Source organism: Chinchilla lanigera, unplaced genomic scaffold (genome assembly GCF_000276665.1).
Source record: "Chinchilla lanigera isolate Chin_1 unplaced genomic scaffold, ChiLan1.0 scaffold00051, whole genome shotgun sequence".
NCBI lineage: Eukaryota > Metazoa > Chordata > Mammalia > Rodentia > Chinchillidae > Chinchilla > Chinchilla lanigera.
Window position 1 is genome coordinate 8225168 of NW_004955452.1, and position 27564 is coordinate 8252731.

At 50.7% G+C, this 27564-nt stretch overlaps 1 protein-coding gene across 6 annotated transcripts in view; it reads left to right on the forward strand.

The window, feature by feature from the left end:
* The window catches only part of Ptpru (protein tyrosine phosphatase, receptor type, U), a 72997-nt gene that overhangs the window by 1395 nt on the left and 44038 nt on the right, over window positions 1-27564 (forward strand). For 4 of the 6 annotated variants that reach the window (XM_005394989.2, XM_005394992.2, XM_013519598.1 and 1 more), the window contains exons 2-7: window positions 13520-13651; window positions 16339-16610; window positions 17180-17261; window positions 17368-17483; window positions 17740-17914; window positions 18451-18744. In XM_005394989.2, coding sequence (XP_005395046.1) covers window positions 13520-13651; window positions 16339-16610; window positions 17180-17261; window positions 17368-17483; window positions 17740-17914; window positions 18451-18744 — 1071 coding nt within the window. Of the gene's footprint in view, window positions 1-2860; window positions 2910-8496; window positions 9484-13519; window positions 13652-16338; window positions 16611-17179; window positions 17262-17367; window positions 17484-17739; window positions 17915-18450; window positions 18745-27564 lie in introns of those variants that run through there. The other 2 variants (XM_013519600.1, XM_013519599.1) reach the window with 2 other exon arrangements.

The following is a 27564-nucleotide window of genomic DNA, read 5'->3' on the forward strand; positions in this document are numbered from 1 at the left end:
GGCGTCCGGGCGCGGAAAGGCGTCCCCTCCAGCGCGCTCCGGAGGCTCCGCTGGTGCCGGGGTCCCCCGAGACGCTCCCTGGGTCTGTCCCGCAACTTTCTGCGGCTTCCGCGCTGGCCAGGCCAGCCGTGTGTGTGTGTGTGTGTGTGTGTGTGTGTGTGTGTACGTATGTGTGTGTCTCCGCGCTCTGTCGCGTTGTGATCGCGTTCTCTGGGTGCGTTTCTGAGTCTGATGTCTATGGGGGGGGGCAGGATGTGTGTGATTGCGTGTCTGTGTGTATCCAGAGCTTGTGTCTGTGTTCGTGTGCGCGCCTTAGTGTGTGCGGTGGACCGTGTGTCGGGGTGTGTTTGTGCGTGCGTGCGGCTGTACCACAGCTCCCTTGAGGCCTCGCCCCTTTATCTGAGTCGCGCCGGGCTTCTCCCGGGACTACGCTCTCCCGGGCCTGCCCTCTCCCGGGCCTCTTTTCTCCTGGGCCCCCCTCTCCCGACTCCCGCCGCCCTGCACGGAGTAACGGGGAGACGCCCGGCGGGATCGCAGCCGAGACACGCGCCGGTCCGCCTCGGCCCCCTGGAGAGACTTCCTGGCGGCGGGCCCCGGGATCGAGTTCATGGCCCTCCCTCGCCGCTGGAGCGTCTCGGCCGAGCTCCCTGGGTTCCAGGTCGCCCCGGCCGCTGGCTCCGTGTCGGGGCCTCGCCTTGCAACTCTATAACCACCTCCAGCAGCTTTAGCTTTGACCTCTTGGTACCTGAGAGAGCGGCCAAGACGACCCGGTTCTCCCCAACTCCTCCTCCCAAATGCCCTGCGGCAGTTTTGCTCCTACCACCGCCCCCAATAGTTAACCCTCAAGTATACTGTGCTCCCTCAATCCTACGCTGCCCTCAGCCCAAATCACCTACATTCCAGAAGGCTCAAGGGCCCCAATTCCTGGCCCTGGGGCCTGTCAGGAACCAAGGTTTGGGAATGAGACCCAGAGCAAGTCACTTCCTTTCCTAACCCCTGGGTTTCCTCATTTGACCCGGGGCCTTATTAATGACGGCTTGTGGTTGCTTAGCAGACCGAACAAAAGACAAACCTGCAGGTTGTTACAAAGCTCCAGGGGCTGTGGTTTGAAGCCACAGGGACCTAGGTTCGAATTCCACCTCTGTCCTCCAGGCTCCTTGCCACTGTGAGCTTGAGCAAGTCACTTCTAAAGTTACCAGCATAATTCAGAGCGGCGGGGGCTCTTTCTGCTGGGGGACAGTCAGCCCTGTTCCTTGCTTGCCTCTTGGGCTGGCTGCCCTGAAGGGGGCTGCTGTATGATGTCTCTCAGTTACATCTACCCGGCAGTGACTTGTTCCACGGTGTGCCAGCTCTTTGTCCTTGTGGTGGTTGGAGCTGTGGACAGCAGGAATGAGGGAGAGGCTGCCCAGTGGTTTCAGGTTGGGCAATAAAGGCTTGTCCTGGCAGCGCACCTTCTCCTTGGGGCTGGGGGCGGGGGCTTGGCAGGGAGCAAGAAGAGTGGCCAGGGTGGGGGTGCCGAGCTTGTGGACAGCCTCCTGCCTAGCTCTGGTGGCAGGGAGAATCCAGGATGGGCACCCTGCTTGTTGGGTCCTTCCATGCTGTCACCAGCCAAACTGGGCTGTGAGGAGGCCTTTCCACGCAGGGCTGGGTTAGCTTGAATTCCAGGGGGCGATTTGTGCTCCCCCCTGCCCCTTCCCTCCTCCAGCCTGCATGCTGATGTCTCTTCCCCCTGCCCCCTCTCAGGTCCCTCTCATCTGTCCTCCCCTCTCAGTCCTCAGCCACCTTTCACCTGCAGGAAGGCTCAGCCTTGTCCTTCCAGTGCCTGGGATCTTCCTAAAATGCATGTTTGAAATGCTGGCTTAACACCCTTTGAAAACTCCCTGTCGCTTTAAGGTTTCTGCCCTTTGGCTGGGCCCTGTGGCTTGCTCAAGCCCCCACCTGCCTGTCCAGCCCCACCTTGTTCTGTGAGCCTCTGGCCTCACATACTCAACACAGCCCCCGAATGCCCCCTGCCCACCATCTATCTGCTCTTCCCAGTGCTTTCTCCCCAGGACTCTCCAGCTACACCTCTTCCCAGGTGAGCCCTGCAACTGTCAGCTCTCGGCTTAGACCTCACCTCCTCCCTGCAACCTTCCCTGGTTATTTCCTGTCCTAGCCCAGGAAGGGGAGGGTGGAGGTTGCTTGGATTTTACACAGCATTATAATTATCGTAATTACAGTTTGTCAGTCTTGTCTCCTGTAACGGGTTGTAAGTTCTGTGAGGAAAGGGACCCGGACACCCCTGGAGGCCTGGGCCGCGCAACCTAAGTAAATGTATGTGCTGAGAAAGAATGAATGAAGTCAAGTGGGTCAAGCTGGGAGCGGGGAAATGCCAGATGGGGGCGCATGGACTCCACTGAAAGTAGAGATGAAAGGAACAGGTTTTCCCTCCAAGAATCTGGAAAATTCTGCTGGGGGATGGTGTCGTGTTGTGAAAAGTCCATGTTGAAAGCGTCCTCTGGGAGCTGTGAGTTGAGGAGTTAAGTCTCTGGCAGAGACTGAAGGGAGAAGTCCCCTGCTGCCAGACCCCTCCCCCAACACCCCCATCTCCCTGCCCTGCCTCCCCTGGCCTCTGCCCCACCCCCAGCTGCCGCAAGGGCCTGTCCAGTCTCCAGGCTCAGCCCTTTGTGAGGAGGCCTGGGCCGTTGGTGAGGCTTTGAGTCCCAACGGTCAGCATGAGCGTCAGAGGAGGAGGAGGGGGAGGGGAGAGAGGAGCCTGTGAGGGCCAGACCCTCCGGAAAGCCTCAGCCTCAGATCTTGGGCTGGGCAGGTCCCAGCCTTGGTCCTGACTGCTTAGGAGCAGGGAGGAAGGGAGGAGAGCTGCATCCTGCGGTGCTTCTTGCAGGTGGGGATGGCAGAGGCCCGTGGAGGTGCGTGGGTGTGATGCTCGCACCAGGGCAGCCATGGGAGGCGTGTGTGTGTGACTGGGGCTTGGGACACAGCAGGTATGGGTAGCCTGTTGGAGTGTCGAACCTTCTGGTCACCCTGGTGTGGCCGGGTCTCTTTAGAGGAGGGAGGCGTTAACTGGGGAGCCTGAGGGTCGTGTGGAGGGCTAACGGTGTATGGAGAGCTGAATGTCCCCTTCCTGAAGTCAGTGAAGAGCTGTCTGGGTGGCAGTGCCTCTGTTTCTGGGGTGAGGAGTCCATCCTGGGTGTAGGAGGATCGGGGTGTGCAGGGGATGGCACAGTGCAGGTGGGCACATCCTGGTTCTGGGTCTCTGTGGCTTGTCTGTCCAGAGCTGTCTTCTCTGATGACACTTTCTCCATGGATGGAAATCTATCTCTACTTGCACTCTGCAATGTGATGGCTTCTGAGTCATATGTGGCTATTGAATTTAAATTAGTTAAATGTGATTAAAGTAAAAATTTAATCCCTCAGCTGCACTAGCCAGATTTCAAGTCCTCAGGAGTCACATGTTTACATGTTGTTAATGGCTGTCATCACACTGGTCCACACAGGTGGAGGACATTTCCACCTGGGCGGAGAGTTCTGTGGCAGTGCTGGCTGTGTGTGGGGTGGGAGGTGAGGCCTGAGGTCCCCAGGGAGTGGAGCTGGTCTGGATGGACCCTCAGTTAGTGGTCCTTAGTGCTGGTGACTCATTAGTTCTCACCTGGACTGGTGAAGCTACTCCTTTGTACTTTTTCTGTCCTCAGCCTCTGGCTTAGTAGTGCTTCCATCACTTGTGACCAGAATGCCCTGTAGACACAAGGTGCTGCCATCCTGTAGGTACAGGGTGCTGCCATGTGCTTGCCCCAAACAGAAGCAGAAGGCTTCCCAGCACCCGGGCCAGGCCCTAACGCTCACAGGCAGATGAGACCCTGCGTGATCAGCTGGTTTTTCAGAGACAGCCTCACATTCTGCCAATCCTCTCCTGAGCCCACTCCTGCTTCTCTGCCTGATGACCCAGGACGCTGGAGCCTGCCAGGCCCTTTCACACCTCTCTGCCTTTGCCCGTGTTGCGCCTTCTGCCAAGCTGCCTCCTCCTTTCTCCATCCAGCTCCATCATCCTTGCGCAATGAAGCCTTTGCAGCTTCTCCTGAGGCAGTTGGTCAGATTGAGGCAGTGATTAGATTTCTCCCTTAATGCTTGAATGACCACAGGACCCTTACTTTCTCCTTTCCCTATAAGGCCAGGAGCCTCCTGAGTACCCTTGGTCATTGTCCTCTCTGGTCTCCAGGGCTGTGTTTGGAGCAGGTGTCCGCTAAGTGCAGTGTTCTGAATCTTTGCGCAGAGAGAGGGCTTGGAGGGAAGGGAGGTCCTGGGGCCCTGGAGGGCAGGATTGGGTGGGGCAGTATACTTCCAGGTGTGGCCCCAGGCAGGGTTGCCATTGCTGGGAATGGCTGGGGGAGGACCCTGGATGTGGTGAACTTAATAGATGCTGCTACTGGATGACTTGGGAGGGCTTGGGCACATTCCCAAGGTGCAGACCCCAGTACCTAGTGGTCGATCAATGGGATATGGAGAAAATGGGCTTGGGGGGCATTGCTGAGATTTGAGAGTTTGGGGACAAAAGCTGAGAGAAAGATTGGGATAGGGGTAGCAGAAAGGGATGTTGTTGCGGGTATCTGATGGGCAAGATTGTACCGGGGTGGGGGTGACAGCTGGGAACTGGGGACAGTTGGGGACCGGGAGATAGCTGATGATAGACATAAATCTGGGGAATGGGGCAGCTGGCAGTGAGGGGGCAGGTGGTGTTGGGAGAACAACTGAGAGTGGGGGGCAGTTGGGGGGTAAGAGAGGACAGCTGGGAGGGGTCAGAAGCTTATCTGGATAGGCTAGGTGGATCTTAGCTGAGATGGGAAGGATGTTGCTCAGAATGCGCTTGTATATCCTTGTGATTTGTTAGTGTGTGTTTGTGGATCCTTGTGGTTGTGTGTGTATCCCTGTGGTAGTATATGTAAGTAAGTATGCTTGTTCCTAGAGTGTGCTGATCCACAGCATTGCCTCCTGCACCAAAACATGTGGATTCTAATCCTGGGTCCACCACTCCTAGCTATGTGACACTTGGTCAGGTGCTGACCTCTCTGGGCCTTATGGTGTTCGCATAGTGAGGATGATAACAGAACACACTTTATGGGCTGTTGTGAGCCACGTGTTTATATGTATCTAGTCTAGAGCAGGTCCTAGCATCATAAGCATCATGTTAAGTGTTACTGTTATGGAGTGTGTGTATGATTATGTATAGACCTCCTGTGTGTTCAGGAAAGTTTGTTCTTGGCTTCTGAGGAAGTCCAGGCCTGGGAGGAGGTGACAGTGGTGGGGAGGTAGGGGAAAGTGTGACTCGCCAGTTTGGTTGGGTCTGGCTCTCCTTGTATATCTCCTTCCTGTTCATCTCACTTCCTGTGCCAGGGTCTAATCCAGGAGGTCTCCCTCTCTGTCTCCCTGTCCTGCCCCACACTGCCCTGCACTGGGCTGGGAGCCAGGGGATGAGCTTTAATTGTCCAAAAGATTTTCAGCAGAATCCCAATTCATTGTTTGCCTGCCAACATGCTGGGGCCCTGCTCAGATATAAATACCTGGACAATGTGTTCAGTTCTGGACTGCCTGCCCCATGGGTGACAGTGGCTTCATCCTGTGCCCTTGGAAAGTCACTGGGGTGGAAGAGGTTGGTAGGTGGGGGTCAAGGTGGGAAGGAAGCCCACAGGACATGTGAGGCCTGGGCTCCCAACCTAGGGGGTGAGCCAGCAGCTCCATATACACAGAGTTTTCCAGGAGTCTGGACTCCTTTTGCTGCCAACTTATCCCAGGGAGACATCAGCCCTTCCCGTAGCACTTTGCAGTATGCCACGTCATTGCTTTACACTACGAAACTGCACTGCATCACAGCTACGGCCTGCTGGGGTGTGTGCGATCTCGGATTCTGGGACCCAGAATCCCTGTAGTGCGTTGCGTCTCAGTCCTGGACCGCCTGACTGCAGTGGATTCTGTGCTGCATTGGGTGGGTGGGGAGGTTTCTCCTGAGTTCCTGTATGTTCCACCTCCACATTGTCCCATTGTGCTGGGCTTCCATCTTGCAGCTGTCCTGCTACTTGTCTCTTTGCAGCTCTCTTCTGTGCTGTAGAAGTCAGGGTTGCATTAGGAGGTGGATTCTCCTGTTTCTGCACCCCCTGCCCCCACCCCGTGGTGCTACAGCCACACTGCATATTTGCACAGTAGGCCAGTCCTGTTCCACATTGCAGTGCCCTGCTGGGCAGCCCATATTGCATTGGGCATGTGGACTCCCCTGGCCTTGGACCATAGCACCTTGCATTGCGTAACCACACTCCGATAGATGGCATGCTACTGCCCCTGCAGCTCTGTCCTCATGCGTTTCTGCAGTGTGCATTTGCTCTACACTGGGCACATAGTTCCTGTTTCTAGGGGCAGCTCATCTGCCCTGCACTGTTGCATCTTATGAGACCAGTGTACCTTTGCCTCATTCAGCATTTCTGTCCCATGGCTTCACTGCACTGCAACTGGATGGGCGCCTTCTGGCCTAGCCCTTACATTGCTCTACAGCTGCTATAACACTGCCCCCTGTGGTGTCTCAGCCTTTTGCTGTTTATATTACCACCAGGGGTGGGTTGCTGTCCTTTGCAGGTTTCTGTTGGCAGCCCCAGGTGGGCAGCATCTAAGTCCTCACTGCAGTGCACCCCTACCCCACCTCAGGGAGTCTGTACCTGCACTGTAGCTTGGGGCTACTTTGTTGGGCTTCAGGACTGGGCTGGGTTTTTGTGGGTAGCACCACAGCACAGTATGAAGCGTTGCATCTGTGCACTGCACGGGATTACTCTGAGCACCTCTGCCTTTGCATTCTGTCTGCTTGCTGTAGGGATGGATGCACTGTACTGAATTTGCAGGCCCAGAGCTCTGAACGGAACCCAGTGTTCTACCTGTCATCTTCACTGCACGTCATGTTTTTTGAAATTAGTGACTATTTGTTACGTAAGTTAATTTGTTTCATTTTGGCTGTTTCATATATGCATGTAACATACTTTGATTACTTCTACCCTCATTACTTTTTTCCCCTTCCCTTCCCTGCCCCCTTGTTCCTTTCCTTTTCTTCATTATTTTATTTTATTTTATTTTATTTTTTGTCTTTTTGAGACAGGGTCTCGCCCTGTAGTACAGGTTGGTCTTGAACTCACTTTGTAGCCCAGGCGGGCCTTGAACACTCAGCAATCCTCCTGCCTCAGCCTCCCGAGTGCTGGGATTACAGGTGTGCACCACAACGCCGGCCCTTCCTCTTCTTTAATAATAGTCTTCCTTCTACTTTCATGTTCATTCTCTCCGCACCTTCCCATCCCTCCTTCCCTCCCTCTCTCAGATCCTACAGATGAAAGAAAATGTGCCGCTGGTCTTTCTGAGTCTGATTTACTCACTTCACATGATGATCTCCAATTCCATCCATTTTCCTGCAAATGACATGATGTCATTCTTCTTTTATGGCTAGAAGACACTTCATTGCACTTCATTTTTGTGCCACTTCCTACCTGTCCCTTGTCTCTGTACCTACTGTGCTCCTCAAGACTGTACTGAGAAAAAAAAAAACTGTACTGAGCTTCTGTCCAGAACCGGATTGCTAACATCTAGGAGCTGATTCTATATGGCACTGCATCCTTCCCTTCCTTATAACTGTGCTGTTCTGCCTGCCTGCGCTGCACATACCTGGGTGCACGGAGCTCCTGCTCTGTGCAGGCCCTGTGGTAGCGTCTGGAGAGGGAGAAGGACTAGTAAGGCTTACTCACCACCCAGTGTTCCTCTGCACATCCATCATGCAGCAAGGGTTTCCACTGTGAATGTGGCACTTCTGTGCTTCATCAGGACCGACCGGCTCCTCCATACTGTACAGGTGTCTATACTGGGCGCTGTGCACATGGTGTGCTTTGGCCTCTTGCAACGTACAACTGGATTCTGTCTATACAGTGGGAAGCTGCTGCACTACCCGCTCAGCACACCACTTTGTGGTAGTGTACAACCTTCTCTTCATGGAACCTTTATGAAGTGCAGACTTTCCCACTGCATGGGTTTGTGCATATCCTATGCCCCTCTACCCACAACTGTGCCCTACAGCAGATCTGCTTACTCTCTGCCCTCTGTTCCTCCACACAGCAAGGCCCTCCACTGGGTTCTTCACCTCTGTATGGCGTCTACTCCCAGCCTGTGCTTTCCCCTTACTGCCCTGCAGCTAACACTGGGATTTGAGGTATATCCTAGACCAGGACGTGGGGAGGGGTCTGGTGTGAGCCCTCTTGTTGCAGTTGGCTTCCTTCCGTCCTTGATGGAGACGGTAAGATGTTGGCATCGTCAGGCTCTGTGTTGGCTCCTGTGGGTGGTGCCAGCTCAGCTTTCTCTGCCTGTGGCCTGGCCTGGGCGATCTCCCTGCTTGCAGTTGTGGGTGGTTAGAAGGTGATCTTGTTGCCAGCCTTCCTGTAACTAGCTGCTCATCAGTTAGTTGGGGCTCTGGTTGGCAGCTTTGGGGGCTCTGGCCTCAGTCTGGATGTGCTAACCTAGACAAGGGAAGTGGTGAGGTGGGCTCCAGGCACCTCAGCTTGTCATGGTCTTTGAGCGGGGTGCAGCTGGTCAAGGGCACACTACCTGGGCTCATGGAGTCCATAAGTCTGGTGCTGTTGGTTATCTACTGAATACAGGGCTTGGGGATGGGGTTCCAAGGCATGAGAGACAATTCCTGACTTCTGGAAGGGAGGAGCTAGGGGTTACACAGGCTGACGATGGAGCTGCACTTGGGCCGGGGAGCCCAGGAGAGCATTGGGCTGCCTAGAATAGGGAAGGTGAAATAGGCCAGCATTGTCACCCGGATTGTGTCTGGGTTCCCCAGGTCAGGATTGAGTCTGTGCATAGGGTTAGGTGTGATCCCACCTCTGGCTTTTGCAATCTGTTGGGAGAAGTTTTGTTTCTCCTGGGCCTGCCCTTGGGAATTGGATGTTCTGTTGACCAACCAAGGGGAATGAGAATCTCACTGCAAACAGGGTCGGTTTACCCAGAGACTTCAGACAACACTGATGGTGGCTGCAGGTTCAGTGAGCCCAGGATGCCATTCTGGAGTGAAGAAGATCTAGCGCACAGAGCTTGTAGTGCTCACACGCATGGATACATGCGTGCACATGCAAAACCTCCCTCCCCTGCACATGCGTACCGCTGACTATGGTCAAACACTTCTGCTCCGAGCTGTAATCCACACACCCAAATCTCACAGCACCTGCCTTGCCTCATACACTTCTTCCCCGAGTGGGCCTCTCCCTGCCTCAGTTATTCTTGTTCACATATATGGTGTATACGTATATCGTGATTGGAATCAAGACAGCCCCATTCTTATTTCATAGGTGAAGAAGCAGGGGTTCAGAGAGGGCACGTCACCTACCTGAGGTCACAGAGGGGTTTAGGAGAGCCGCAAGAATAAGATCCAGGTCTCCTGCCTCCTGATGTGTCATGTTACTCTCACAGGTGTGTGCACACATGCAGTCACATCCATATATGGAACATGTACGTGGAGGTATGAAGACCCTCCCACCAGAACACCCCTCTCACCCTCCTTCAGTTTGCTGTGCCCCTGACATCACACTGTCCAGAGCCAGCCAGCCGGATGTGGATAAGCCATCCCCTGCCTTCCCAAATTGTGGCTGACAGTTGCTGAGGCAACCGCCAGCCAGATTGGGGAGATTAGCTGAAGAATGTAGCTGGGCCAGTTTGAACTGGGGCTGGGGGAGCTGGTGGGGTCTTGGGTTGACTCAGCCTACTCTTTTGGGGAGTCCTCCTCCATGATGGGGTGTCTAAGGAAGGCCCGGTCTTCTCCCTATTCACAGGCTGACTTAGACATACCCTCAGGACTTGGATTGGCTGGGGAAATAAAGTGTGTGTGTGTGTGTGTGTGAGCGTCTGAGTGTGCTGTTGTGTGTGTGTGATATGCACCTCTCTGAGTGTGATTGGGGTGTGTGCTGTTGCACCCAGGATGGGGATTTGAGGCCTCTGTCCTCACCAGTTCAGAGTCTGACTCTCACCCCTTGGTGGCTTGGTTCTGAGCTCCTCCCTGATCCTGTGAGGCACCACCTGTCCTACTCAGGGCTTATAGGCTGTATCACTCATTTCATCAGAAACCAGGCACTTTTCTGCACTTCAGGCCAAACTCCTTACCCTGCATTTGAGGCCCTTCATGATCAGACTCAGCCTAATCTCATCTCCCATTGCCTCAGCTGGTCTGGGCTCCTCTCTGTGCTGGGGGTGAACTGTGTTTACCCATTGTCTTCCTTTACCCCTGCCACCCTTGTCCCTGCCTGCCTGTCCTCCCACCCATCTCTGCTGGCTGGAGTGACCCCTGTCCTTAGCTCAGACTCCACTTTCTTCAGGGAGCCCTGCATCCAGCTCTCTCCCCTCTTGTAGCCTGGACCTGTCACCCTCACTCAGACTGGGAGGTCCCTGAAAGCAAGGTGGAGTCTTAATCATCTTATGTCTCTAATATTGCCACCCTGGGAACTGCACTGTTCTGACGAGGAAAAAATGTCTTGTGCATGACACTGAATTAGCGTTTGTGGCCAACAGCATACCAGGGCCTTATTTTGTTTATGCTTTGTCTCCTTGAATAAAGAGAGAGGGTTTAAATCTGAGCTTCTCTACATTGTAATTGTGTCACCCAGGGTAAGCAGCGGCCTGTCTCAGTGCCTGAGTTGCCATCTGCAAAACTGATAACAGTAGCCACCTTCTGAGGTACTCTGGAAGGGCGTCATGGTGGTAACTGGTGCCCCCTGGTGGTAGTGTTGTGGTGTTGGTTTGTGTCTGTCTGGTTGGAGGAGTCAGGGGAATCCCAGCTATCAAAGTCAGACTTAGTTTCTTCCCAGGCTAGCAGCCTCCAGAGGTGGGTCTCTAGCAAGAGCTGGGAATGGCTTTGGGGCTCCTGGCCTCTGAGCTGTCCAGGTTGGAAGCGACAGGGTCTTTCCCAGTGCTATAAGAGCTGATATTCCCCTCACTGGGTGAGCCTCGGGAGGTGGACTGGCCTCTGCTTGGGAAGCCTGGTTACCTCTAGAGGCTGGAGCTGGAACTGGGCCTGGCCAGAGACCCAGGACTGGGGACAGCTGTAGATCAGGGAGAGGCTAAGGGGTCACTCTGGATGGGATCAGTCATCCTGAGAAGTCTTCCTTGGTTGCTAGCCTGGGAAGAAACTAAGTCTGACTTGGATAGCTGGGATTCCCCTGACTCCTCCAGCATAGACACATGCACAGACTAAAGCCGCCATTCTTGGTCAGTTACAGGGGCCTTTGGCAGAGGTCAGGACTCTCTCAGGCTGGAGTTAGCTGGTCTGGGATCAGTTAGTCTGATGGTCATTTTGGCTGACGTTGGGTAGTCTGGGGGTCATCTGGATGAGTTGGGTCTCTCTGACAAGGGGTAATGAGCTGGGAGCTGCTAGAAGGTCTCCAACTGAGGGTCACCAACTTGGGTCAGTCGGTTGGGGGAGATGGTTAGTTTGGGGGTTTCTCTGGCTGAGGTGAGATGGTCTGGGGTTGCTTTGAGCAGAGACCTCAGTCTGGGCATCAGTTTGAGAAGGTCAGTGGGTCAGCGAGTCCTGGCAGGTCACTGGGTTGACTCAGAAGGGATAGGAGGAAGCCAAGGAGCTGTCGCTGTCAGGCTGGCCCCAGGGCCCTGGTGAGACATCCTGGTCAGCTGCCTTGTTCTAGTTAAGGGTCGGGAAGGACCTGAGCCCCATCTAGGCTCTAGATCCTGGACTTTCCCTGTCTGCAATCCCTGTGATCAGAGATTGGCTGAGACCCCTAGGGTCAGGCCCCACCCAGGCTGAAGTTAGCTATCTACCTCCTCCCTGACCATTCCTCTTTTTGTGCTGTACTGCGGCTCTTTTTTCTGAGGCCCTCCCAGCACAGATGGGGTTAAAACATGCCTCCCACAGGACATAGGGAATAATGCTGACCAAGGCTTTTCAAACAAAGAGGCAAAGAGCCCCTCTAGAGGCTGGCCTCAGCTGTTACTTCATCAAATCTGTTTGGTGCCAGCCTCATGCGCACATCTTACCATTCTACATTTGGGTGGTGTCCAAGAAGAGCAAAGGGAGACCTCAGTGGTGGCGAGCTCCTTAGTCCCTGGCCACTTCATGTAACCCACATAACCCCATAAACAAGCTGCTGCAATAGCAAAACACAGAGCCTCCTAAAAGTGAAGTCACGTGATGAGCTAGTTAAGCTACATGGACCTTATTACCAACTATAGTACCCACATCCATCCCAATCTTCCCACCCTATTCCCTTTCTCATTTAAATTGTTAATACTGGTTCTGAATCATGGAAATTTTCTTGTTCTAGTCACCCAGTGTGCAAACCACACAGGGTGGTGCTTTTACATGTCAGTTCCTGCCAGAAGAGACCTAGATTGATTGACTCGGGCAATGACTGAATCCCCTTGATGTCCATCAAGTAGGAATAGTGGTGCCCGACTTGGAAGGCGAGGCTTCAGCCACTGTCTGCCCTTGGTGCTTAGCATCATGCTGGGCTTGTCACAAGCTTGAGATGACTGGTGGTGACTTATGGGGGACCTAGCCAAGATCCTCAACTGCCTGTATGAGGGGTACTGGGAAAGGATGAAATAAGAAACAGAGACAAATTTAGTAATGCATGGGGGGCGGTTGGGAAGTCAGTGCCTCAGGATGGGTAGAGACAAAGACACTCGGAGCTAGCCACTATTTATTAGCCAGTGTGGGGAAGGGAGTAGGGTGGTTTTCCTGGGAGAGCCTAGAGGCTGTGGTAGAATGGCAAGTTTAACATCATAAAGGGAACAAGCCAAGATCCAGCCCCACATCCCAAATCTTATCGCCGGAGAAGAAGGTGATTTCTGCATTCCAGAACCAGCCCACGAGACAGGCCATGTGGGGAGAGCTTTGGACAGATACTACGTCAGTTTATAATTCGTGGTCCCCAACAGTGACTGTTGGTATCTTTATGGAGATACTATTGGGCTAGCTTATAGCGTTCAGCATTCTGCAGGGTCTGGGCCTACCCTGCCTGGTACGGTGAGGACGGTGGAACACTCAGGTGCAGTCAAGAGATCTCCGTTCAGACCCCGTCTCTGTCACTGGTGTGACCGTTGAGAAAGTCCCTCAGCCTTTTTGGGTCTTACTTTCTTCATCCGTAATTTGGGGAATAATTCTAGTTCTGATCTCATAGGGTTGTTGTGAGGTTACAAAACAATGAAATAATAATAATAATAACTAGTTTTTATCAAGGAGAGTTTTGGTGGGTGATCATGTGATGGTGCGGGTCTGGGAAGTACTGGGACTGTACAAAAGGTCGTTGAGGGGGACAGTGCAGGGAGGGACCTTGGGAGAAGGAGAGGATGGAGGCGGGAGTTTTGCTGGTGGGCAGAAGCAGTGAAGAGGAGGGAAGAAGGTGTGTCTGGGTAGAGGGAGTGGGCAGTGGTGAACATAGGGGGAGCCTTGTGGCCACAACCCTGCCTTAGCCCAGGGTAACCAGCCCTGTCCTCACAGCTGGCTGCACCTTCGAAGAGGCAAGTGACCCAGCGGTGCCCTGCGAGTACAGCCAGGCTCAGTATGATGACTTCCAGTGGGAGCAAGTGCGGATCCACCCTGGCACCCGAGTCCCTGCGGATCTGCCCCACGGTGAGCCTTTTCTCCATCTGCATTCCCGTCATCTCCTTTTAGGGGCAGTCCTACCTGCCTGCATGGTGACCTCAGGCACCTTACTCAGCCTCTCTCGGCCTTGTCTGTAATAACAAACACGACACTAGGTGTGTAGCTCTCTGAACTCTGCCTAATAGTGCCTAACAAGTAGCTTCCCTTGTGGAATGGGTGCAAGTTCAAGTCATCAAAGGCCCTTACAGCTGGGAACCTACTCCCCAGTGATCTCCTTTCAAGCCTGGCTCAGGGTCCACCCCACCCCCAGCAGGTCTTCCTCAGTTCTCCCTGAGAGTGTCTGAGTCCTGCTCCTTCCCAGACTGGTAGATGTAGGCAAACAGGGAAAGTGGGGTTGGATGTTCCTCTGCCTTCATTCTGGGAGTTCCACGACCTCCCCAACTTGTGCTTTGCTTCCCCTACCTCAGGATGGGACATTTTGGGCATTTTGAGCACTGGGCTGGGAGTCAGGAGACTAATGATGTAGCTTCTGGTACAGTACCAGCCTCCTGCTCAGATGGTGACTCCTGTAGTGCCCATTCCACAGGCATGAAGACATGGGTTCAAATCCCGGCTCATCATCTTACCAGCTCTGTGACCTTGGACATGTCACTTAACTTCTCCAAGCCGTCATTATTTTAACTGTGAAGTGGGGAGAACAGTAACCCATTTCACAGGACCACTAGATATGCCCATAAAGGGCAGAGCACGGGGGTCAGTTGCCCTTATTAGGGACACTGAGGGGCCTCACTTACTAGTAGCCCTCTTCACTGGGTGCAGAATCAACTGGAAATTCAGAAGAGGATAAGATGGTTGGAGGCCAAATTAACTTTATTTTTGGTAAGACCTGTGTCGCAGGACACAGATAGTATAAGAACAAAATGGGCTTTCTGAGGGAACTCCAAAAGTGGACAGCTGAAAGACCCGTACCCTTTACCCTGTCGTAGAAGTGGCCCAGGGCTTCTACTACTCAGCTCATGGCGTGTCACAGAGTGGCTGAGAAGGCACCTGTTCTCAAGGGCAGGAGAGGGGCCCAGAGGTCTCAGTGGTGGGCCAGGATTTGAAGCTAATAGGAGAGAGGCCCTTCATGACCTGGCCTGAAAGATGGCCTCTGCAGACTTGTCCCCTATGCTTGCCCTGCCCCTATCCCCTTTCTGTGATTGGGCCAGCCTGCCTCTGACCTGGGGCAGACCTGCCTCTCCAGGCCCTTCGGCTCCCAGAGACCTCTGCAGTAGCTGTGTCACCGTCTGATTCGCCTGAGAAGGCTCTGAGAAGTGCCCCACAGCAGGGACCTTTGGTGGGCCTCTCCGCATTCCCAGGGCCCTGTGCAGCCTGACACATGCTTGGCTTTCAGGCAGAAGAGAGTAGCTTTGGATTCAGTCACATGGCCTCTGCCTCGCTTTCTCTCTCTCAAGCAGAGCCGTGCCCAGGGAGAAAGGGGAGTGAGCAGCTTGGAGGTGGATGTGGGCCCGGGGCTAGATTCCCAAGAGCAGTGAGCGGTGTGCAGGCCCTGTCCTGCTGGTGCTCACAGTCTGGGGACAGTGTGCTGGTGGTGCTGGCACAGAGGATGGAGATTCACATTCTGCAGGGAGAACAGGAGAGAGGAGTAGGGAGAGCCGTGGTGGCAAAGGGAGGGGATGAAGGAGAGGAGAGGGATGCCGAGGAAGAGGGGGGAAGTGGAAGAAGGCAGAGTCAGATCCGAAGGGGAGCTGCTCACAGACACCACAGTACCAGGGCTAGGAGGTGGCCCTTCCTGGGTGGAGATAGGGACCTGGAGTTTTGTTTACTACCCTGCCAGGGCTGATTCTGAGCTGCGTCTGCAGGCTTTTGACTCACAGAGATGAATGAGATTCCTTCCAGCCAGACCCTGGGGAGCCCTCCTGGAGGAGATCCGAGTGTGCTTGTGTTGGCTGGCAGCCAAGCCAGGGAGGAGGTGGTGCTAGGTGGCTGTGGGCCTCCCCCGGGCAGCTGCTGGGGCCTCTCCCCCCAGATGGGAAGCTGCCATCCCCAGCCAGATCCTTTGGAATCCTTGTCATTCCCCTCCCCCTGCCTCCCAAAAGCATACAGTCTGGATCCTCAAGCTTTCTCCGTGCTGGAAACCAAGAGTTTGTGTCCCAGGAAACTCCAAGTGGGGGCTGGAAGGGAGGCAAATCCATTCATTCAGTCTCTGTCCCACATATTCATTCAGCTTGGGTTCTGAGCGCTGCAGGGGCCCAGCAGAGCCTGCAGGCTGGTGGGGAGACAGACGGTACTTTATGAATGATCCAGGGCCTGAGGGAAGCACAGTGTGGGATGTGGAGGGGAGGAGGCTGAGGCCTCCTCAGGAGGCCCGTCATGTGCCAGTCTCTTGACTTCTGAGATGAATTACCTGCCTTCAAGAGTGGCACGGAGCCCTGAAAGCTACGTCTCGGGTAGGGCGCGGGCTTGGACTGTGACCTGCAGATGGTAAGGAGCCACGGTGGGTTTTTAGAAGGCCACGTTTGTGTGTTTTCTGCAGCTTCAGCGTTCTCCCTTAGGCAACATGCTGCAGAGGGGAGGGACCTACCCAGTGGTCAGAGCTGGGACCAGAATGCAGAGTGTAAACCCCTGAGTCCTGGTGTGCCCAAATGCCCACAGTCCTTTGTTTCTGCCCCTGCCCCTCCCCTCAGGTCCTTGTCTTTCTCCTCTTTCTCTAGGTGCCTACTTGATGGTCAACGCTTCACAGCATGCCCCAGGCCAGCGGGCGCATGTCATCTTCCAGAGCCTGAGTGAGAATGACACCCACTGTGTGCAGTTCAGCTACTTCCTATACAGCCGGGATGGGCACAGCACCGGCACCCTGGGTGTCTATGTGCGTGTTAATGGGGGTCCCCTGGGCAGTGCCGTCTGGAATATGACCGGATCCCAGGGCCGTCAGTGGCACCAGGCCGAGCTGGCTGTCAGTACCTTCTGGCCCAATGAATATCAGGTGGGCTGGGTTCAGCCTGTGGTCAGCCTGTGCCTGGGGGTGAGGGCAGAGGGATACCAACTTGAGCTCAGACTAGGTCAGAATTAGTCTGTTTTTAGTATTAGGAGTTGATCTGTGGTCAAGGTTGAAGCTGGTTTGGATTAGTCTAGCTTTAGCACCAGAAGTCATTGTTAATGGAATAGCCTATAGCTGAGGTCAGGGGAGGGTTGGAACACTGCCACCTGCAAACCTGTCTGGTTGGGAAGAGCTTGATGCTTTAAGGCCTTTTCTTTTTTTTTTTTTTTGGTTTTTCTCTGGTACCGGGAATCGAACTCACGACCTTGCGCTTGCCAGGCAGGCGCTTTTGCCGCTGAGCTAAATCCCCAGCCCCTTTAAGGCCTTTTCTTGACCTTGCTCTCTTTGCATGCTGAAAGCTGCCTCGAAGCAGCTGGCTTGGTAGGGTGGGTCAGTGTAAGCTGGGCTGTTGAAGATGGGGCTGGGAACCCCCTGAAAGGGGACTCTTGTGGGCAACCTCCCCAGGCAGGGCTGGAAGGATGTCAGTATGACAAGGGCCCTCCTGCCTTCCCCAGGTGCTGTTTGAGGCCCTCATCTCCCCAGACCACAGGGGCTACATGGGCCTAGATGACATCCTGCTGCTCAGCTACCCCTGTGGTGAGTCCTGGCCCACTGCGGGTGCTGGGGTGAGGGGTGTGGGATGCGCTGCCCCTGCGTGCAGGGGTCTCAGGCTCAGCTCATGCCAGGACTCCCATTTCCCCAGCAAAGGCCCCGCACTTCTCCCGCCTGGGCGACGTGGAGGTCAACGCCGGGCAGAATGCATCGTTCCAGTGCATGGCGGCAGGACGAGCAGCAGAGGCAGAGCGCTTCCTCCTCCAGGTGAGGAGAGCGAAGCCAGGGATTAGGGGCGGGGGTGTGTGTGAGCTTCTTGAGGCCGAAGTCCTTCCTTCAGCCCCAGGCTTTGCTCTGCCCTTGTGGGACCCCCATCACTTCAGGGCAGAGCACAGTTCCAGGAACCCCCATTTTCTGAGTGGTAGGGGAAGGCGAGTGGGGCCAGAACAATGACCCCCCATCCTGGCCCAGGGTCCCTCTTTCCGTGGCGCCCTTGACCTTCTGACCCCTCTTGCCCCCACAGAGGCAGAGCGGGACGCTGGTGCCCGCGGCCACTGTGCGTCACATCAGCCATCGGCGCTTCCTGGCCACTTTCACGCTGGCCGCCGTGGGCCGCGCCGAGCAGGACCTGTACCGCTGCGTGTCCCAGGCGCCGCGCGGCGCCGGTGTTTCCAACTTCGCTGAGCTCATCGTCAAGGGTCAGCGAGCGGGCAGGGGCGGACACGGGCCGGGCCGGCGGAGGGGCGGGTAAAGTCAGGTGGGGCCTGGCCGGAGGAGGTTGGGGCCGGCCCAGGCTGGTCCATTGGAATCAGCAGTCAGTGGGCCTGCGGGGAGGGTGGAGCGAGGGAGCAGGGCCGGGGTTGTGGCCTGGGTGAGGGGCGGGGCTGATGGGGGCGGAGCCAAATGAAAGCTAGGTGAGGTGGGTCTGGCTGTGCCTTCCAGGTGTTGACTGGCGTTGTTGTACCTTCATCCTCGGGAGGCGGGAGTCAGGACTTGGGCGACCTCCAGGGGCAAGCAGGAATGGCGAGGCGGGTCAGCCTCCGTAGCCAGATGTCCATTGAGGCTTGGGGATTTAGTGGAGGCTGGAGTGTGGATCTGAGCGAGGCCCCGGTGGCAACTAGGAGTCTGGGAGGACCGGGAGGAATCTTGGGGATGTGGGTGTGTGGGGGGTATGGAGCTGAGGCCCCAGATCTCAGCGCATCGGTTGGCTCTTTCTCTTTCCTTCTCCTCACAGAGCCCCCCACTCCCATCGCGCCCCCACAGCTGCTGCGTGCGGGCCCCACCTATCTCATCATCCAGCTCAACACCAATTCCATCATCGGCGACGGGCCGATTGTGCGCAAGGAGATCGAGTACCGCATGGCGCGTGGCCCCTGGGCTGAGGTGCACGCCGTCAGCCTGCAGACGTACAAGCTGTGGCACCTGGACCCCGACACCGAGTACGAGATCAGCGTGCTGCTCACCCGCCCTGGGGACGGGGGCACTGGCCGCCCTGGGCCACCACTCCTCAGCCGCACGAAGTGCGCAGGTGAGTGCCGCTGCTGCCTCCTGCTTCGGTATCTGGACAGCCAGTACAGGTTCAGGGCAGTGGAGGAGCGGAAGGGCCCATTCCAAGAGATAGTATGGCCTGGATCTGTGCTTCTAAAAGTTATTTTTACTCAACCTTTGTTGTGGTAAAGATAGTTGTAGCTAATACTTTGTGTTAGTCTCTTGAACATATGTGCCCCCCCCATCTGTTGATTTAAAACATGGGCCAGGTGTGCTATAATGCCAGCACTCTGGGAGGCTGAGGCAAGAAGACTGAAAATTCTAGTGAGAAAATTTAGTGAGACTCTATCTCAAGATAAAAAATTTAAAAAGGCCTGGGGATACAGCTGAATGCAAAGGCCCCAGGTTCAATTCCCAGTATTGCAATCCCCCCAAACCTCCACAAAAACCAGAAAACACACAAATAAACAAAAAACCACACATAAAATCTCCAAAACCTCCCAAAACAAAAAAACCCAAAGAAACAAAAAATAAAATAAAACTTACCACAACACCATGGTAGAGATACTATGGTTATACCCATTTTACAGATGAGGTGACTAAAGTACAGAGACATTAAGTGACTGGCACACGACTAGTAAGTGTCAGAAATGGAACTGGCTGGCTGTCTCCAGAGTCTGTATTCTTAATTCTTCTTTATGTTATCTAGATAAACTACAACAACTAAACACCATAAAGTAAAAGTGTATGGTAAATTCTAGCCAAGAGTTCAATTGCTGAGTCGTATGGTAGTTACAGCCTTTATCAGAATGGCCATATTGTTTTATGTTCTTTTTCTTTCTTTCTTTTTTTTTTTTTTTTTGTCTTTTTTGAGACGGAGTCTCATTATGCAGTTCAGGCTGGCCTTGAACTCACTTTGTAGCCCAGGCTGGTATTGAACTCGCAATGATCCTCCTGCCTCAGCCTCCCGAGTGCTGGGAATACAGACATGCGCCACCATGCCTGGCTTTGTTTTACATTCTTGCTGCAATGTATGTTTAACATGATGTCTTCAAGCTTTATCCATGTTGTAGTATGTCTCACCATTCCATTTCCTTTTTTTGCCAAATAATAATTGCATTGTACAAATTTTATCCACTTATTAGTTGATGGACACTTGATGTGTTTATAGTTTTGGAGTGTTTTGAACAGCATTTCTATGGATATTCATATTCCATATTCATTCATGTATCTGGCCATTTTACGTTCTCATCAGCAGAAAATAAGGGTCCCAATTTCTCTACTTGCTCACCAACATATAATCTGTCTTCTGACTAATATTGGCCCAGGGGGCATGAAATGGTGTCCTATTCTGATTTTGATTTGCATTTCTCTGGTGGCTAACGATATGGAACATTTTTTTATGTACTTTTTGGTCATTCATGTATCTTCTTTGTTGAAATATCTATTGAATTTTATCCTCATTTTAAATTGGGTTGTCCTTTTACTATAGCATGTAAGAGTTTACATGTGTTGGAGTTTACTAGACCCTTACTAGATATCTTTGCAAATATTTTCTCCCTTTATGTGGGTTGTCTTTTCCTGTTCTTGATGGTGCCCTTTGAAGTACAAAGGTTTTCCTTTTTTTTTTTTTTTTTTAAAGTTAGGATCCCACTGTGTGGTACAGGGTGACCTTAAACTCACTATGTAGCCTTGGTAGCCTCAAGCTCCTGATCCTCCTACCTCAACCTCCTAATGCTGGGATTACAAGCATGCATCACCATGCCTTGCGAAGGATTTCTATTTTGATGAAGCTCAATTTATCAATTTTTCTTTGTTGTTTGTACTTTTGATATCATATCTAAGAAACCATTCCCTAATCTGAAGTCATGAGAATTCATTTCCGTGTATTTTTCCTGAGAGTTTTGTAGTTTTAGCTCTCACATTTAGGTCCTTGATGAATTTTGAGTTAATTTTTGTACACGGTGTGAGTTAGGAGTGCACTTTCGTTTATTTGCATGTGGATATCCAGTTATCTCATTACTGTTGAAATACTGTTCTTTTCCCCATTGAATTACATTGCTAGTGGGGTTGCCTTTTTTTTTTTTTTTTTTTTTTTTTAATTCAGCTTACTACTCTGTAGATTCATCCAAGTTATTGCATGTCTGTATCACTATTTCATTCCCGGGGCTGGGGATTTAGCTCAGTGGCACAGCGCCTGCCCGGCAAGTATGAGGTTGTGAGTTTGATTCCCGGTATCGGAAAAAAACCAAAAAAGAAAAATTTCATTCCTTCTTATTGAAGGAGTCTAACTGTTCACTTGTTGGAAGGATATCTGGATTGGTTCCAGTTTTTGGCCATTAGAAGTAAAGACTATGAACATTAGTAGACAGGTTTTTGCATGAATTTTCATGTTTCTGGGATAAGTGGCCCAGAGTGCAATAGATGAGTTATAAGGTAGTTGCAGACTTTATCAGAATAACTGTATCATTTTACATTCTTACCACAAATTGTGGATGTTTAGATTTCTGCATTCTTGCCACTTTTTGGTACGGTCACTATTTTTTATTTTAGCTATTCTGAAAGATATATAAGTAATATCCCATCATGGTCTTAATTTGCATTTCTTTATTGCCTGGTAATGCTAAACATCTTTGCACATAGTCTTTGCCATCTGTGTTTCTTCTTCAATTAATTGTCTGTTGAGGTCTTTGCCTAGTTTCTAACAGTATTTCTTTTTTTTAGGGTTGAGTTTTGAGGGTTTTTATGTGTTCTAGATACCAGCCCTTTAATGCATGTACAATTTATATGTGCTCCAGTGCATATAGTCTTTTCATCTTTTTGACATGCTGTCATAAAGCAGCCACTTCTAATTTTAATAAAGTCATATTCATCAAATTTCCCTATTATGAAGTGTGGTTTTGGTGGCAAGTTTAAGAATTCCTTGCCTAGCCATATTCCCAAAGATTTTCTCCTGGTTTTTTGTTTTTCTTCTCTAAAAGTGTTATACTTTTACATTTAAGTACATAAACTATTTTGGATAAGTTGTGAGGTTAAGATCAAGAATTATTCATTTTTTGCAATCAGTATTTTTATTTATTTATTTTTATTTTTTTAGTACCAGGAATTGAACTCATGACCTCATGCTTGCTAGGCAGGCGCTGTGCCGCTGAGCTACATCCCTGGTCCTTGCAGTCAGTATTTTTAAAAGCCCATTTGTGAACCATTTAAAATCCAGTGGACTTTGGGAGACTCCTGAGTGGTGGGTTGCCCCCTCCCCCGGGGAATTATCTTCTTGCTGAGGGATATAGATCAGGTTACTTAAACTGTCAGAGCTTCCATCCCCTTGTTTTATAAAATGGGCAATGGTAATAATCTTTACAATCTAGGATTAGTTTGAAAGATTCATGCAACAAATATTTACTGAGTACCTATTATATGCCAGGTACTGTTATAGTTATTGGGAATATATGACTGTACCCAAGACGGATATAGGCTGCCAAACATGTGAATTCATCATGAAACTGCTACGAGCTCATATTCTGGCAGGAGGAGACAAGTGATAAATAAGTAAACAAGTGGACTGTGTAGTCTGTCAGATGGTGGTCAGTGCTGTGAGGAAGACTACATCAGAGAGGCCGGAGTAGAATGTGGGTTTTTTGTTTTGTACTGTGAGATAGTGTCTCACTACCGTACGTCACCCAGGCTGACCTCAAACTTTCCAAGTGCTGGAATTAGAGGCGTGCAACGCTATGGTTTGGGGATTGTTGTGTTAAAAAGGTCCAAGGACCTGGGTGTTGTGGTGCACACCTGTAATCCTAGCACTCCCGGAGGCTGAGGCAGAAGGATCAGAAGTTTAAACCCAGCTTGGGCAATGTAAGGACTTAGTGAGTCTAAAAATAAAAAAATAAAAGGGGGTGGGGATGTAGCTTAGTGTGAAGGCCCTAGGTTCAATCCCCAGTTCCAACAAAACAAAACAAAAACAACAAAACAAAGAAACAAACAAAAAGATTGGGAAAACTCAAGGGACTATCCTACTGAAAATTGAGATTTGAGATTTGAGCAGAGCTGTGGAGATGAGGCACTGAGCCAGGCTGGGGAGCAAGGATTGCCGGGGAAAGAGCCTTTCAGGCAGTCTGAGCACAAAGGCCTGGAGGCCGGAGCTCCAGGAGCCCCTGTAACTGGCCTAGTGCCTGAGGGAGGTGGCAGGAGAGAGGCTCAGTTTTGGACTGGGGATGAGAGACCCACAGGCAAGCGAGCTGGAGGATTGGAGAGCAGGAGAACACAGCGCCTACTTGTATTCATCCGGCCCCACTGTGGAGAACAGATTCCAGGAGGACCAGGGTGCCAGAGGGGAGGCCAGATCTGATTGGGAGATAGCGGTGGCTGGGAGCAGAGTGGAAGTGGCGGTGACAACAGGGGTGAAAAATGGTCAGATTCTGGTTTGTTTTGACGGTAGAGCTAACCATATCTGCTGATGGATTGGCTACGGGAAGAGGGAGAGAAAAATAGAGAAAAGTCCAGGAGGGCTCCAAGGTGCTTTGCTTCAGCAGCAGGAAGGATGGAGTTGTCATTTACTGCGAAGTAGCAGACTGTGGCAGGAGCTGGTTTGATGGGGTGTCATAGATCAGGAGCTCTGCGTTGGAGATGTTGACTTTGAGATACCATTAGACATTCCTGTGGAGATATCCATCAGGCAGGTAGATGTATGAGTGTGGAGTTCAGGGAAGGGTTCAGACTGCAGGAATAAATCTGGAAGTTGTCAGTGTAGAGATAGTGTAGATGTTATTTAAAACCAGGAGACCAGATGAGATCTTTCATGCTCGTGGTTCTCAACGGGGGTGATTTTGTGTCCTAGGACGCATTTGGCAGTGTCTGAAGACATGCTGGTTGTCACAACTGGGTGGTGGTGGTGGGTGCCACTGGCATCTCAGGGTAGAGGCTAGGGAGCTGCTAAGCATTGCACAATGCAGAGACAGCTCCTGACAACAAAGAATTATCTAGTCCAAAACATCAGTAATGCTGAAGTTGAAAACCCCTGATTTAGTCCTTAGATTTTTAGGGATTAAGTGTGAATGGAAGAGAGAGGAGTCCTAAAGCTTGAACCGCGGAACCCTTTAGTGTTTGAGGTTAAATGTGGGGAATGGCACATAAATGCATTAAAAGTCTGTGAAGTACAGTGCCTAACACACAGCAAGTACTCAGTAAGGGACAACTGTCATTCTAATGGTGTTCTTAACTTCTCAAAAGCAGTTGTGGTTTGCCCCTGAGAATAAAAGAAATCAGAACTTGGGCACTCCGTAGAGAATCTGTGCTGCAGTCTTCTTAGTGTGCACACAGGGGAAACTGAGACCCAGAGAGGGGAAGGGACTTACCTGTAGGGGGTCAGGAACCCAGGTTTCAGAGTGATGGCTTTCAATTATCCCCATTTTTACAGTGAGGAAATGAAGATTTAGAGATTTGTAACCACTTGTCCAAGTCTACACAAGAGTGCATAGCAGAGCCAGAATTAAAATTTGTTTTTCTTTTCTTTTTTTTTTTTTTTTTTCCGGCACTGGGAATCGAACTCACGACCTCCCGCTTGCCAGACAGGCGCTGTGATGCTGAGCTAAATCCCCAGCCCCCAGAATTAAAATTTGAATCTCTTGATTTCCAGTCCAGTGTTTTAGAGAGCAGCAGATGTCATGAGCTGAGCGAGTGCCCACTTTGCACTGGGTGCCACTAACTACTTCACCTAGGCCAGCGGATGAGATGCAGATGCCTCATTCCACCCCTCTTAATTACATGCTTCTCTGTGTTGACACCACTGCCTCCTCTTTGCTCAGGCGTCTTGGCCAGTAGTTGTTTTGTGGTTGGCCAGCTGTGTTGTCATCTTCTTCAGCTCCACAACTCCCCTCCCACTATATTATTTACTGTAAAAACAATAATATAGCTTTGGTAAAAGGCTTTTAACAAACATCACTCTAAATCTCACCACCCTAGCTAGCAGCTGTTTTAATTTTTCTGTCTTGTTCAAATCTTTGCCCATATGTCTGCAGTACACATTTTTACATGCTTGTCACTGGGCTGTAGGAAGAATTCCGGATTTTGCTTCATTTGCTTGGTGCTGTAACATGTGCTGTGCTGTTTATAATTATATTTATTGGCTATGGAAGTCTACTGAGTGTCTTTGGATTGCTGGGCTGTTTGTTTCCAGATTCCTATTATAAATAATACTACATTGAAAAACTTAGTGTTTATAGTTCTTTTTTTTTTTTTCTCTCGAGTTTTATTCTTAAGGATAAATGATCAGGAGTGGTTAAAGAAAGGGCTTTGATGTAATAATGCTTTAAAAGATGGTTTTACTAATTTACACTGCTATTAGCATCTTACGTTCGTGCACACATATGTATTTATTAATTACTGCAGGCCAGACAATTTGGGCTCACATATCTCATGTAACTATCATTATTTGCTTCGAAGTAGGTATTATTATCTCCATTTTTCAGCCAAAGATCCTGACATCAGTGTTCAGAAGGGTTAAGTAACTTGCCTGAAGTCACAGAGCTCAGGAGGGGTGGAGATAGGATGTGAACTTTGATGCACGGGTCCTAACCTCCTTCCATGAGAAAAGGTTGGATTTTTTTTTTTTTTTTGCATCCTCATTAGTTTTACTAAACTCAGCATATTGTGGGCTAATTTAACCGATGTTAAACATTACCTTCCTTGTTTTAATGTGCATTCCAACCTCTGATCTCTGAGTGGCCTGCAGCCCTGTGAAATTCAAAGGATGGGGCTTTGAGGTCTCCATGCTCCGATTTGCCAGTATGCATTGGTGGCTGAAGAGAATGCCTGGGTGTCAGATGGTTTTTGGAAACAGAGACTGGTGGATTCACACCCTTCAATCAATGTGCTAATCTGTAGTTGACACACAGTTTGATCTGCCCATGAGATGCCTATGTAAGAAGCTGGCAGTTTCATCCTGCAAATCTCAGGTTGTTAGCTAGAGCCCTGCAAGGCAGTTTTAAGAAACTTGAGTAGGTTGTATTTAGTAATCTGCAGATTTCTTAGAAAAATCTGAATTTCTGGTATCTCTTGGAAACAAGGGGACCTGGGAACTCTAAGCCTGTAGTTCTGCATGACAGCGATTGCCAGGGGCTGAGGAGTGGCTGCCCCCTTTGGATGGACTCCTGCAGCTGTGTTTGCAGGTGCCTGTTTGTTTGCCATTGTCCCTGCTTGCCTGCCGTTGTTTCTACTCAGCCTGTGTCACCAGTGTGCCTTGAACTTTCTATGCCCTTCCTCTAAATGCTGCAGGAGGGCGAGGAAGCACTGTGCTTCTGCCAAGCCTGAAAGGACAGAAAGGAGTTCAGGCTGGCATTCCAGGAGCCGAGGATGGTGTGGGCAGTGTAGCAGGGCCCCAAGACTTACTCTTACCAGTGTAAACAAAGCCTCGGTTTATCTAGACACACTGGGACCGTGCTCATGGGCCGGCCTGGACCAGAGTCAGAGGGTGGAGCAGGACTCCTGAGCAACATGGCATATGGGCACACACAAAATCTGCCCTATCCACTCCATACAGTAAAAATAATGGGTTAAAATGAAACTATAATCCTATTTTCCTGGATAGGTGGAATCAATATAGTCAAAACGGCCATACTTCCAAAGCTGGTATATAGATTTAATGCAATCCCAATCAAAGTACCAAAAATGTTCCTCGCAGAACTAGAGAAAACAATCCTGAAATTCTTCTGCAACTAGAAGATACCCAGAATAGCAAAAGCAATCCTGGGCAATAAGAGCAAAGCAGAAAGCATCACAACTCCAAACTTCAAGTTATATTATAAAATTACAGTGATAAAAACTGTATGGTACTGCCATAAGAACAGTCTTATGGCTCAATGAAACAGAATAGAGGATGTAGAAACAACCTAGGCACATTCAGCTATCTGATCTTTGACAAAGGGGCCAAAACCACAACTAGGAAGGGAGATAACCTCTTTAATAAATGGTTCTGGGGAAACTGGCTATCCACATGCAGAAGATTGAATCTAGACCCTTATCTCTCATCATGAACTAAACTAAAATAAAAATGGGCCTAAGAAGTAAATGTTAAAACAGAAACACTTAATCTTCAGGAAGACAAAACAGGTAAATTTCTTGAAGTCATAGGCATAGGAAAGTACTTTCTGAATGGAACCCCCATTGCACAAGAAATAACACTAAGAATCAACAAATAGAATAGATCAAATTAAAAAGCTTCGACACAGCAAAGGAAACAACAGAGTGAAGAGACAACCCACAGAACGGGAAAGTTGTTTGGCATCTACTCAGACAGAGGACTAATATTTATTTATTTTTGGTACTGGGAATCGAACTCAGGACCCATGCTTGCAAGGCAGGCACTGTGCCACTGAGCTATCTCCCCGGCCCAAGGACTAATATTTAAAATATATAAAGAGCTCAAAAAATAGACCCCCTCAAAATAAAAGACCCAGTTAAAAATGGGCAGCTGAAATGTTTTTTTTTTTTTTTTTTTTTTTCTGGTACCGGGGATCGAACTCACGACCTTGAGCTTGCCTGGCAGGCGCTGTGCTTCTGAGCTAAATCCCCAGCCCCAGGGGCAGCTGAAATGAATAGACACTTCTCAGAAGAAGTGGCCAATAAATACATGAAAAAATGTTGAACATCTCTGGCCATTAGAGAAATGAAAATTAAAACAGCACTGCTATTTTATCTTACTCCAGAAAGAATGGTTATCATCAAGAAATCAAATAATAAAAGTGCTCGTTATCCTGCAGGGATAAAGGAACACTTCTACATTTTTGGTGGGTGTGTACACTAGTATAACCACTATGGCAATTCCTCAACTAAAAACAAATTTTTTTTTTTTTTTTTGGTTTTT